This window comes from Stegodyphus dumicola, chromosome 1, assembly GCF_044657685.1.
Source record: "Stegodyphus dumicola isolate Sdum_Otavi_A_Nest chromosome 1, ASM4465768v1".
Taxonomy (NCBI): domain Eukaryota; kingdom Metazoa; phylum Arthropoda; class Arachnida; order Araneae; family Eresidae; genus Stegodyphus; species Stegodyphus dumicola.
The window spans coordinates 268,006,304-268,019,626 of record NC_140768.1 but is presented as its reverse complement, the minus strand read 5'-3'; the positions used below and the strand labels follow the sequence as shown (position 1 = coordinate 268,019,626).

The window sequence follows — 13,323 nt, the reverse complement described above, 5'->3', positions numbered from 1 at the left end:
ATGAGTTTGAATATCATAGGAGCTTATAAAAAAGTTTAGTTCAGCCATAAAAGCTAGCATATTCATATGAAAGAAAAATATTGTATACCTTTATGAAATCCTGTTGGTTTAGAAAGTTGACTGAGTACATGCCAAACTGGCAACGGATCAATCTTTTATTTAGTTAGATAACCAACAGGAATGAGTTACAAGTGTAATATATAAAAAATTTAAATTATTTATCCTAAGTTCCATCTTATCCATTCCAAATTATCTATCCATTGCATTGCCAATATTTATCTGTTTTCAAATAAAATTATATGTCGTGCCTTTTAGTGCACACTTTTTTACTTCTTTGTACGAAGTAAAAAGGAAGTGTTGTAATCGTGAAAATTTTCAAGCAGCATATTTCAACAAAACTATTCATTTTGACCACTATCAACCACTATCACTAACAAAACTATTCACTTTGACCTATATCACTAACGAATGCAATTTAATGATGTTTTTGCATGATATCTGTACATAAGAACAGAATAAAAGACTCGTTTCCTCCATAAAAATTATAAAACTGCTTTAAAATTAATTCTGAAGAGAATTTTTCGTGGCGTCTGTACGAACGTATGTACGTACGTGCGTGCGTACATGTGTATCTCACATAACTCAAAAACGAGTAGCCTCAGAACATTGAAATTTTGTATATAGGACTGCTATAATATGTAGATGTGCACCTCGTATTTTGGTTGTAATCGGTTGCACCAAACGTATATAAATATATTTATATATATATCCACTCTGTTACCTGGCTCAGTGATCTCAGTTTCTTTACTCTTATATGTTTGTAAATTGTACATTTTTTGCTTTAAAAATGATTGAATTATGTTGTTTTTATCTTCCAGTTAAGGTTTTTATGCCTTTAATAAATCTGTAGGCAATATTTTTAGAATTATCAACAATTTTAAAGTTTTTTAAGTGCCGCCAAGCCTTTTTTTTTATGGCGGCCATTGATTCTTTACATTTGAAACAGCAGACTAGTGGATTTGTTGGCTATCTAGACAAACTTAGCTTCGCAACAACAAAGATAATGCCTTCATTTATTATTGCTAATTAAGTCATGCTTAATGCTTTCCGGAATTTTTTCGAGGAAATAAGTGTTTAAGATTTACTTTCTAATTTTTAATATAGATATTTTGAGTTTTTATGTATTTTTGCCATCTCGCGAAGTGAGAACTGAATTAATTGAATGAGAAATACTCAATCGTCTGTGAAAAACTGTTTCTTTTTTGCTTTGTGTGCTTAATTTCTTTTATTCATCATTCTAGCTTTATTATAGTATTTGAATAGAACATGTGGCAATGATTAGATAATTCTATTCTTTAAATGATATAAATTTTGTGCATTATGAGTTATAATGTGAACGAAATATAATACTGTTAAGTGAATCTAGCGCCAGAGTGTCACTATGGTAAACAAATACTAGAGTGAATTTTAAAGAATGCATTTATTCTATTGCGGTTTATGCGCTGTCAGCGAAGTAGATTTAATTCAATCCAATAAGTTTGAATGAAATGCAAGGAAAAATGTGTATAATTTAATATTCCAGTCAAGGAAGTCATGTGGTGTACACATCAGATTTTTTTATGTTAGGATCTGTAATTTTGGAAATACTTTACTGCATGCTATTCCATCGAAGACAGGTCCAAAGTGTAATTATTTTTTTTCAAAATGGAACAATAAATAGATAAACAGCACATAGCTTGTATTGTTCTTCATAAAAATCAAACCAGCTTATCGAGAACTAACCAGATTTACATAAAAGCGAGGCTAAGATATGATTGTGTTGTGTACATTCTTATCCATTATTGTCACTAAATCTTCTGTTTGTTGACAGGTAACAGTTTTTGTTTATCAACAATGGTCAGCAGGAAAGTAAAAAATGGTCTATGTTAAATATGCTGGTGACATATTTTTGCAATAAATAAATTCAACACCTAATTTGAACTTTCAGATGTCTCATATGATTAGTGTCCAGCCCTAAGGATGAATTCCTGGAACATTACAGTTGGGGAAGGGAAGTAATCAATATCTGAAAGAGAGCCATATATTATATACATGATTTTAGATGTTATAATCAGGGTTCTGAGTGGTAGTTTTATATATGCTGTTTGATGGCTCTACAAATCTCGCATTTGCTGAATTTATTGTTAAAATTTTTTTTAATATTTTGGTCACTTGAGCTTTCCAATGAGTTGAATACTAGATAGTTGAGAGTTTTGTTGTTTATATGTAAAGTTTTTTATTTAGAAATCTATATTGGCATCATATTCTGTTGCATTTTTTATATTGGGCAAGAATTAAATGCTATTTAATTAGGTGAATGATATGAAATTTTAGCACAATAGTAAATTTTTGTTTATTTTCTTGAAAAAATTATAATATTTATGCTTTTTTTATTTTCAGCAGTAGTTATTGTTTAATTCCAGTTTTGCAATTTATTTTTTAATTAAATTGCAGGAAATGCAATATTATTGTGTATTTTTAAAGGATAAATATCAAATATCCATACTTTAGATTTCTTTTATTAAAGTTCTTGAAAATTTGGGAGTAAGCATGGGAATTAGAAACAAGCTAAAAATAAGTTTATTTTGTAATTGCACAATATAGCACAATTCACTTGCACATGCACAACTTCTTATGTATAGTCATTAAGATCTAACACTTACTTGTTACATTTTGAATATTTTTTATTGCAGTCGAGAAAAGTTTTGTCCACCTCTCATGTAGAAGAACAGTCTTTGCAAATAAAACAATTAAATAAAGATGTAGATAAAGAATTTCATCTGCCTCCATTACAACAAATTGATTCATATGGTCCTCAGGGGAACTATTCATCAAGCTATGCTCAAAATAAAGCCAAAACAGCTGAAAAGCCATATCTATCATGCCTTACATCTGATGTAGGCAGTCAATCCTTGCAGGCAATAACCCCTGATAATGCAGAAGATATAAACTTTACGTATGAGAAAAACAAAAATAAACTTGAAAAAGATTTCATTGTGAAAAGTAAAAATTCAAGACCATCATCACCCCTTGATTGTGTGTTAAATAGTGTTTCGGCACATATGCTGACATTGCCTCAGGTAGATTCACCAGAACCCATTACTAAATCTTGCTCAAATTTTTTGCCTTACATTGCATCTAATCAAGGAAATTCTAGGATTCATGAAAAGTCTTTGTTGAACTTTTCTGCTCAAAATGGTCAAATCTTAGCCTTGAGTATGCACAATTCTCCTTTCTTAAGTTCTGTTGTTAAATATGATTCATATAGAGCTAAAAAAGTGCACAAGTATTTACCAGCAACTAGTAGTGAAGCTTTGTCTTCCCGAAAGTTTCTTGATTTAGATGATTGGATTCAAAATAGGCCAAAAACAATGCCAGAGGAGACAGTTTGTAAGGATGAGCTTGAAAGGAAAACACCATGCAAGAATAAACTTTTTCGAGAAGAACGTGGAAAACGAAGAATTAAGCGAAGCATTAAAAATCCTCTGTCAGTCAACTTATCTTCAGAAGAAAAGTCTGCTCTGTTAATGAAAACTTTTAATAATCAAAGGACTCATTTCTATGATGTGCCATCTTCTGTTCCATATAAAACTAATTATGGTCATTCACAAAATGATATCACTAGTACTGCAGGTTAGTGATTAATTTTATTTTACATATTTTTATAATAGTTTTAAATGCTTCAGTAAATTGTATATAAATGGAAGGAGAAAATTCCTTGTGGCATTTTTAATATTTATTCTAACTCAGTTTAATGCATAAGAGAAATGGTTGTTTATGTAGGAAATAAACTAATAGTAACTGAATAGGTATGATTGCTGAATTTATTGAATGAGTTAAAACCCAAGTAATTACACAGATCCATCACTTGAATTTTATTTTTCTTCTGAATTTTCAACCTTACACAAATGTATTACAATTGCACGGAATTATTAAATACTTCTTGATGTTTTTAAAAGTGAAATTTCTGTTGTCACTCTAAACATCTGTTTCAGTTATTGGAGCATATCTGACAAACTGCATCATTTATCATTAACTCCACTTTAGCTTCAAGAGTCTGCTTCTCCTGCCAAAATGAGGGATATTTTTCACATAGTTTGAAGCAACAGTGTTTGGAACTTTGTTTTTTAAAATGTCACCTAATTTATCAATAAGTTCCATATTTAGCTGTTGTAAGGGTTTAATAATTGAAATTAGGATTCTGAAACTGTATCTGATGTTGCAGGATTTTCTTCAGTTTTGTCTGTGGAGAAGAGATTTTGTGCAATTTGAATAGAAGCAACAAAATTTGCTTCAAAAGCTATTCACAACTGACCTCACAGTTTGAAAATTTTTCTGTAGTATTCTACAGTAGATGCATGCATTGAGCCATGGGCCCCAATGTGTTATAACAGTCCTTGGTGGCAGAACTAGATTAGAAGCTTGTTATTTAAAATACTGTTGTACATGATATGGTGCTTTTAATAACATTTTCTTTATATTGGGTACAAGCTTCTCAGTATCAGACTAATTTTCTTGGATTTCTTCAGCAAAGATGATGTGAAACGTGAGCAAGACAAGTCACATGCACTAGCTTGGGATAAAATTCCTTTACTGCTTTTTCTACTTTAATCATGTACGATATAACATTACTTAAAAAGAACAGCACATCATTGTGTTGTATGTTATTTGGCCGTAAAATGTTTAGAAGCTCAGTTTTAAAAATAGGAAACTCTAATTTAGCCTGACATGTGAAAGGACATTTTCTATCCCAGCCCCTTGCAAAAGATGAAAGCAGAGATGCTAAATTTTTTAAATACATTGTTCGTTTCGGCAGCATTTTCAAGTCAAAGGAGTCGTTTGTGAAAATGTATGGTCACCAAACCCTTTTGCATTCATGGCATCCCTGATCCAATAGTCCCTTTTTAAAAGTGGAAAGCTCCAAGGTCATTCGCTAACTTACCGATAATGGACCATACGAGCTAGGCAAGGAAAGAAAATGAAGGAGATTTTATTGTGGTAGAAAAAATTATTGCATATGGCTGTGTAATTCTAAGAACGGGCCTGTGGAATAGCTTTTTCCTCTCTGCATGTAATCCTATGGAACTGAACAGGCACGAAAAGTCTTAAAGAGTTAAGAAATGCTGGTATGGAGAAATTCTTAAGAAGCGACTTTAACTTTTGGGGAAAGCCTGTTAAAACTGTAAATAAAAAACTTATTAAACATTCCAACTAAAATAGAATAATATATTATTGAAAAATACAGCTTTTCTCAGTTAGTATATATTATAATAATTTTTTAATGTAGTTTTTTTACAATTTTTAATCTCAATTTCAACTGAAAATGGTCATTGCATTTCAAGAAGTAACTGACGCTTTTCTAAAAAATGTACTAAACTGTCTAATTTAATGCCGAGCAAAAGTCTTTTTATTTTTTCAATTATTAAAAGTTTAATTTATTGTGCATGTTTTGCATAATAAATTAAGTGCATGTGAAATAAGTATGCACATATCTTGTATTAAGGCTTATTTATTTTTAAGACAGGCCTGGAAGTCTTTGTTGAACTATTATTATTTATTATTAGTATTATTATTTAATTAGATACACTGACTGTTCTATCGTTTGTGTATTTTATTTATTTATTTTTTCTGTACATAAAATGGAGTAATTCATAACGGTTCATGACATGTTACTTACATAGTATGTGAATGTTATAAATGTGGCATTACAATTATTATGAAGTAATGAAATTGCTATCCTTAGCTTGACGTTTCTTTGTTAGAACACTCTTATCCATTCAAGATTATCTCTGTGTGTTATTTATTACACACTGTTAAAGAAAGTTGGCTTTATTTCTTTAAATATTTCTAGAACATACTTCCTATAATTTTAATTAGTGAAATTTCTTTAACTAAATTAGAGAATTTTATAAAAATAGTTTCTTTGTTGTGATAACTTATTGTTTACTTTTAATATGAAACATCCACCATCTGCTTTGAAGTACCAAAACATTAACTGAAATTGCTGAGATAAATGTAATCAATTAATCGGCAATCCTGAAGATTGAGCGTCTGGTTAATGATCACATTCGATATAGAATTATATTAAAGCCATGAATTAACTTTACATTATGTTGCCACAATTATTAAAGGGCATATTTATCCCCCTTCCCAACTTGCTCTAAATGATGCTGATTTTGAACAGATAAGAGTACAGTTACGTGTACTGTCTCTACTTTGCGTTAGATAAAATAAGGCATATATTACTGTTTTTATAGTTTATGAGCTCTACACTGAATTTACATTTAAATATTATTCTTTACATAATATTAGCACCAATTTTCATTAGTCATTGCTAAAGAGTTTTATATTCTTTTTAGTTAATATTCTGTGAGTGTTTATGAAATGAATTGTAATTTTTAACACATAGTTTGGTTAGTGAATCCTTATTAGACAATCTAAATCATAAAAATTGTATGCATGGAATGCTCTGCTAACAAAATAATTATTAAAGCATAATTGAACAAAATTAGTCATATTCTATTTTCATTGTCAATTAGAACATTGTAACATCAGAGATTTACAGGAAGAGCAGATAAATGGAGCTCAAAGTACGTAACTACCGTGGTTTAATCCGACCAGGGAAAACATATTCTGCAGTAGCATAAAATTTTAGGCGCTGTCATTTTTTATGTTCTTTTTTCTCTGATAAATTTTTGTTCTTGTATACTTGCCTTTAATTTGCTTAGCACTTGTGCTAAATGTTTCTTCTGTGAACTTCTTTGCTTAGAACTTGTGGAAACACTTCTTGGGTCGTATTGTGATTTAATTACAACTCTCTAGTAATTTTTAACTTGTTAAATCGATTTTAACTGTGTTTAATTAAAATGGTTTGTATGTTAATTTGATGTTATTTGTATCCCTTCTATTACTACAACCCCTACATTGGTTATCTAAAACAAGTTTTTTTTTTTTTTTTTTTTTACGTTCTACATTGTTTGCTTCTTTAGATCTAATCTCAATTTTATATATTAAGCAACACTTTCATGTTGCTAATTAGTGTACAATTCAGTTTTTCTCAACAGAAAAATAATAGATATTTAGCAATAAGAAACAATTAATAAATTAATATACTATAATTGAATCTTCCTAAGAAAATCATCCATGGTTCCATGCAGCTTTGATCTGTAGAGATGTCAAATTCAGTACAATTATTTATTCATATTCTAAGAAATATAATTCATTTTAACAGGGCTTTAGCTGAGGGTTATAATCATCATGAGAAGTTTCATTGTATCTTTGGAAAAATTATGAAAATTTGCATTTTGTTCTTCATTTTAGTAAATATCAAAATTAAGCACTAGAAATATGATCATAGCTGTTTTTGTGAAATTAAAAAGATAACAAGGCAAAATGAATGTGAGTTAGCAGCTTTAAATGAAAATTGAGTTATTATGTTTACCATGAAGAATTAGAAAAATATGAATCTTCTCTGTATTTCTTGAGAAAACACTATATCTGCTTATTGTTATTTCTAATATCTTTAGCTTTTAAAGAATTCTCGTCCTCTGATGCATCATTAAAAAACTCAAATACAGTTTCAAATGTAAGTACATTATTATTACAGATTTTCTTAATGTAGTTATTTTTTATAAAAAAAAAATAAATGTAAAATGTATATTACCCTCTGAGTGACATGATATTTGGATTTACTCATGAAGAGCTATATTTGAAATGGATTTCTGTGCTAGATTTATATAATTAGTTATTCTTTCTTTTCATAAACTTTCATTCATTAAGATGATCTTTTTATCACTAAAACATTATAAGATAATATGTATCAAAATATATACCAAGTAATAACAGAGCTAAATGTCATGCTGTTCAGAAGCAGATTTTTTTATTATGAAAAGGAATGTTAATTTGCAAAACTTTGTTTCAAAATTAATTTAATACAGTTAAACATTAAAAAAAATTAGACATTTATTTTTGTTTTAAGAGATAATATTAATGTGCTTTATTTTGTTTCTAAATTTAATATCCTTATATTTTTTAATCATTGTGTGCTAATTAGTGAAATTGTATACTTTTTTATAAGAAATAATTAGTTCAAATATTCTAACACACGTGTGTGTAAAAATAATATGTATTTTTTATCACATTGTTAATTATTTCTTTTGCTGTTCATAAAATAAAAAAAGTAGCCTTGTCGAAGTATTAATTCTCCAAAAATGTTTATGTGCAGCAGTTGTGGGAATATATTTAAATAAAAATTTTTATTTAATCATGAATAAAAAAGGCTAAAAATATCTTAAATTATTTTTCAAGTGATTTAATTTTTTTTCCTCATATGTTGGTATTAAAATTTCTTCAATTAATTTTTTGAATGTCTAATTTTATTATTAACACTTGTTTGAATAAATTTCTTTGGAAATAGTTATAACTCTTAAGATAAATTTGGATTTTATTTTTTTCTAAGGTGCATTTAAAAATTTAAATTCTTCCCAAGAATGTGAAATTGATAGATATTCTGCTTTTATATTTCAAATTTTCATAACATAAATTTTTATTTATTGAAATAAAAATGCTCAAGTTTGTACTTATAAAGGTTGTCTTTTAATATGTAACTTTGAAAATATTGTTTGGGAACTATCAAAACTGTGAACATGTGTTTAATTTAATATTAACAAATACTCAGTTTCAACAAAAATGCTGTCATTTGTGTTACTTTCTGAATCCTACAATCTATATATATAAAAAAAGTTGTTTCTTCTCTTTCAAAAGTAATCTGGTATTTTATAAAAGTAACGATTGTCAAATAAAAACAAAACAATATGAATATTTAAACTGTAAAATAATATATTTGAAACTGTAAAATTAATATTAATTAAAAATTAATTGTAAAATTAATATTAATTAAATTTAAACTGTAAAATAATATATTTGAAACTGTATAATTAAACTGTAAAATAATATATTTGAAATGGATTTCTGTGCTAGATTTATATAATTAGTTATTCTTTCTTTTCATAAACTTTCATTCATTAAGATGATCTTTTTATCACTAAAACATTATAAGATAATATGTATCAAAATATATACCAAGTAATAACAGAGCTAAATGTCATGCTGTTCAGAAGCAGATTTTTTTATTATGAAAAGGAATGTTAATTTGCAAAACTTTGTTTCAAAATTAATTTAATACAGTTAAACATTAAAAAAAATTAGACATTTATTTTTGTTTTAAGAGATAATATTAATGTGCTTTATTTTGTTTCTAAATTTAATATCCTTATATTTTTTAATCATTGTGTGCTAATTAGTGAAATTGTATACTTTTTTATAAGAAATAATTAGTTCAAATATTCTAACACACGTGTGTGTAAAAATAATATGTATTTTTTATCACATTGTTAATTATTTCTTTTGCTGTTCATAAAATAAAAAAAGTAGCCTTGTCGAAGTATTAATTCTCCAAAAATGTTTATGTGCAGCAGTTGTGGGAATATATTTAAATAAAAATTTTTATTTAATCATGAATAAAAAAGGCTAAAAATATCTTAAATTATTTTTCAAGTGATTTAATTTTTTTTCCTCATATGTTGGTATTAAAATTTCTTCAATTAATTTTTTGAATGTCTAATTTTATTATTAACACTTGTTTGAATAAATTTCTTTGGAAATAGTTATAACTCTTAAGATAAATTTGGATTTTATTTTTTTCTAAGGTGCATTTAAAAATTTAAATTCTTCCCAAGAATGTGAAATTGATAGATATTCTGCTTTTATATTTCAAATTTTCATAACATAAATTTTTATTTATTGAAATAAAAATGCTCAAGTTTGTACTTATAAAGGTTGTCTTTTAATATGTAACTTTGAAAATATTGTTTGGGAACTATCAAAACTGTGAACATGTGTTTAATTTAATATTAACAAATACTCAGTTTCAACAAAAATGCTGTCATTTGTGTTACTTTCTGAATCCTACAATCTATATATATAAAAAAAGTTGTTTCTTCTCTTTCAAAAGTAATCTGGTATTTTATAAAAGTAACGATTGTCAAATAAAAACAAAACAATATGAATATTTAAACTGTAAAATAACCTTGTTTATGAAAGGCATTCAAATAAAAAGTTACAAAACAACACTTTGGTATAACTGAAGTCTTTATTCGCAAGGAATTACCAGAGACCTGAGCACAACTATCCTACTGTTTCACAAGCCAGAGGATTCCCCTGTTCCCAGAATTCATGTGGCTGTGACAGGAGCCAGTCCTCCACTGTATCCTTCTGTTCGTCATCTGATTTGAAGCATTTCCCTTCAAGATGTTTTTTAGTGGACCGAGCACATGTCGCAGGGTGACATATCTGGGCTGTAGGATGGATGCTTAGCTGCTTTCACCTGAACAGGGCCATTACACTTTGTGTCATTTTGGAGACATGTGGATGCATGTTATCATGGATCAGAATCATTCCTTCCTGAAGCACCCCAGGCCGTCTGCTCTTGATAGACTTGTGTAGGTTATGGAGTGTTTCACAGTACACGTCGCTGTTCATGGCTTTTCCATGCTTGAGGAATTCGATAAGTATCAGACCTCAGATGTTGAAAAAGATAGTGAGCATCATTTTGCCTGCTGAGGGCACAACTTTGAATATTTATGGGGACATGAAGATTGATGCTTCCATTGCATGCTGTCCCACTTTGGCTCAAAGTGATGGCAACAGCTCTCATCAATGGTTACAATCTGCTCTAAGAAAGCAGGGTGTTTATTATACTGGAATACCATACACAGTTCTTTTTGTTGTTTGCTGAGCTCCTTCAAACTCACTGCATGCACACCTTCCGGTAACCTCTGTCATGCACAGTTGTCCATACCGTTCCAATGCTGGCCTCCTTTATCACTGCCAACATTTACATAGTGACATCTCACCAAGTCGTTCACCTTGTCGATGAGGTCAGCTGTGATTACTGAGCTTGTTTGGCCTGGTCTTCAGTCATCGCTCAGATGCTAACGGCCTTCATGAAAATGGGCACCACTTTCTCACTGACTTTCCCATATAAGAAACATAACCTTCCCCATATAAGGCCACAATTCGGCAATGAATATCAGCCAGTTTAACCACTTTCACACTCAATCTAGTAACACCTCACTGTTCCTCACTCATTGAATTTTACAGTGAGACTGCCATGACATCCTTACATGCACTGCTGCATCTGTTGCAAAGAACACACAATTGACTGCTTCTCTCCTGCATCCCATGCAGGCACCCAACCATGTCAAACACAACATTTGTGGCCCTAGATGTCTCACTGCATTATCCCAAAGGGGCATGTTTTAACCGGTTTGTTGTTGCGACTTTCTGTACCTTTTTATTTGAACATCTTTCTTAAATGTTTTGCAAAATTCTTTTGTTTTAATTTCTTGCACCATTAGGTATTATATTTTTTCATCATATGACTTTTAATAACTATCTATTCCATAGCGATTACTATATCTGCATAGAGCATTTTATGGCTGGATTCTTTTACAAATATTAAATATTTGAAATTTCAGAAAAAATTTTTGAAAATTATGTAAAATGGAGCTAGCTAAATGTATGCTCTTAGTGTTTCCCTTCACCATAACTATGCTAAAACAAAGATGCCTTTCCAGGAAATAAATATACCATATATCCGTTTTTTACCCCTAGGAATATTATATAGAAATCATATCTTAATTTCTCTTAAAAAGATTGTTACCAAATTGTTAAGTATATTTTTCTCAAAATAGTGATTTTGCAGATTTGTGTGGTCATGCAATATGAATTTTGTAAAATTAAAAAAAAGTTTTGCATCAATTTCATTTTCCCTTATGAATAACACTGTTTGTTTTACAATTTCAATATGAACAGTTGTAGAGTTATGAAATAGGTGGCTCATGGTTCACTTGGCTAAACTTTTGGTGTTCCAGCATTTTAAAATGGTATATGTTAACTTTTTTTAAAAAAATTAATTAATGACTAGGGATGACACCTATAAACCTTTAGCTCACTTTAGATGTTAGACAATATCTAGTCATTCTTCAGTACATTTTTTTTTTCCTCAGGAAAAAAGCACAAAAATGTCACTTAGAGTTAAAGAAGAAAATAATAGGCCGCATTCAGGAAGAAAGTTACCCTTTATTAAAGCTAAGAAGAAATCTTATAAAAGGTGCAGTTTGTGTTCAAAAAAGACTGGTTTAGCCACAAGTTATGTTTGTAGGTAAGAACTGATTATTCTTAAATATAAATAAATAAAATATAATACATAAAAGAGATTATTTTATAGGTTGTTACATGTTGTTTTGCAAAATATTAGTTCAAATATTTTACTGCAATGCTTTCTTTATGTTTTATTGGTTCATTTATGTCAAGTTGCATCGTGTCATTTGATGGAACTAGTTTAATTTTGTTTAAACTTATTTGAAATGGTCTGATTACTTTATTTAGAATTGTAAAATTTTATTTATTTTGCTTCAATTATTACCAGATTTATGTATTTACTTAATTTGGCAATGCTCATTCACTTTAGGAGTATAAAAAGGGCATAAGAATTTATGGCACTTTTCCGTTTCGCCCCCATAAATCTCGCAAAGTAGACTTTATTGGCAACAACAAACAGTATACAGATAAAAAAATGTTGATAAATGTTAGTTCTAAGAATTTTGTATTTTGAAGGTATAAAATTTTGTAAAAATGCCAATAAATAAAGACAATAAATTTGTAAAAAGATTTTAATTTAAGAATTTACCATGCTTTCATGGTACAACATCCTGATTCGCCATTTCATATCACATGGCCTCAAGGGATCTCATCTCAAGTAAACTACGCTACAAAAATCTAATTCTCTCAGTAATTATCTACATTAATTTCAAGTTAAATCTTAATTTGGAATACGAGTTTAAGTGCAAGAATTATTTCAATTGGTATGAGTAGCTTACTCAGAAATTGTGTAAAACCGCAGTGCTTTACTTTACTAGTGCATACTCATTAGAATTGATGAATTTAACCATTGACTTTGCCTTTTCTATATTTTCGCCATCGGGTGAGTAGTGTGATTGCATCCTAATTGACTTAATTAACCGCCTGCAAATGGCCTTAGGGCATAAAATTGAACTATCTGGTAAAAATTCAATGTAGTTGTATGCCAGTATTGAAAGAAACAATCAATCTGATAAGAAATGGCTGCGACTTGTTTTGAAAATGAGGAGTAAAACGTTATCAGCGAGGATATTCCGTTTTGCATTGGTTATACCATTACTGGTGACTTTATCGCCTGCGCCA

The 13,323-nt window shown here is 29.2% G+C and overlaps 1 protein-coding gene across 4 annotated transcripts in view; it reads left to right on the top strand.

Annotated features, from left to right (window-relative positions):
- The window catches only part of LOC118185726 (AN1-type zinc finger protein 4-like), an 85,546-nt gene that overhangs the window by 59,132 nt on the left and 13,091 nt on the right, over nucleotides 1–13,323 (top strand). For all 4 annotated transcript variants that reach the window (XM_035355631.2, XM_085806670.1, XM_035355630.2 and 1 more), the window contains exons 8-10: nucleotides 2,733–3,672; nucleotides 7,566–7,624; nucleotides 12,108–12,262. In XM_035355631.2, the coding sequence (XP_035211522.2) occupies nucleotides 2,733–3,672; nucleotides 7,566–7,624; nucleotides 12,108–12,262 (1,154 nt within the window). The remainder of the gene's footprint in view (nucleotides 1–2,732; nucleotides 3,673–7,565; nucleotides 7,625–12,107; nucleotides 12,263–13,323) is intronic.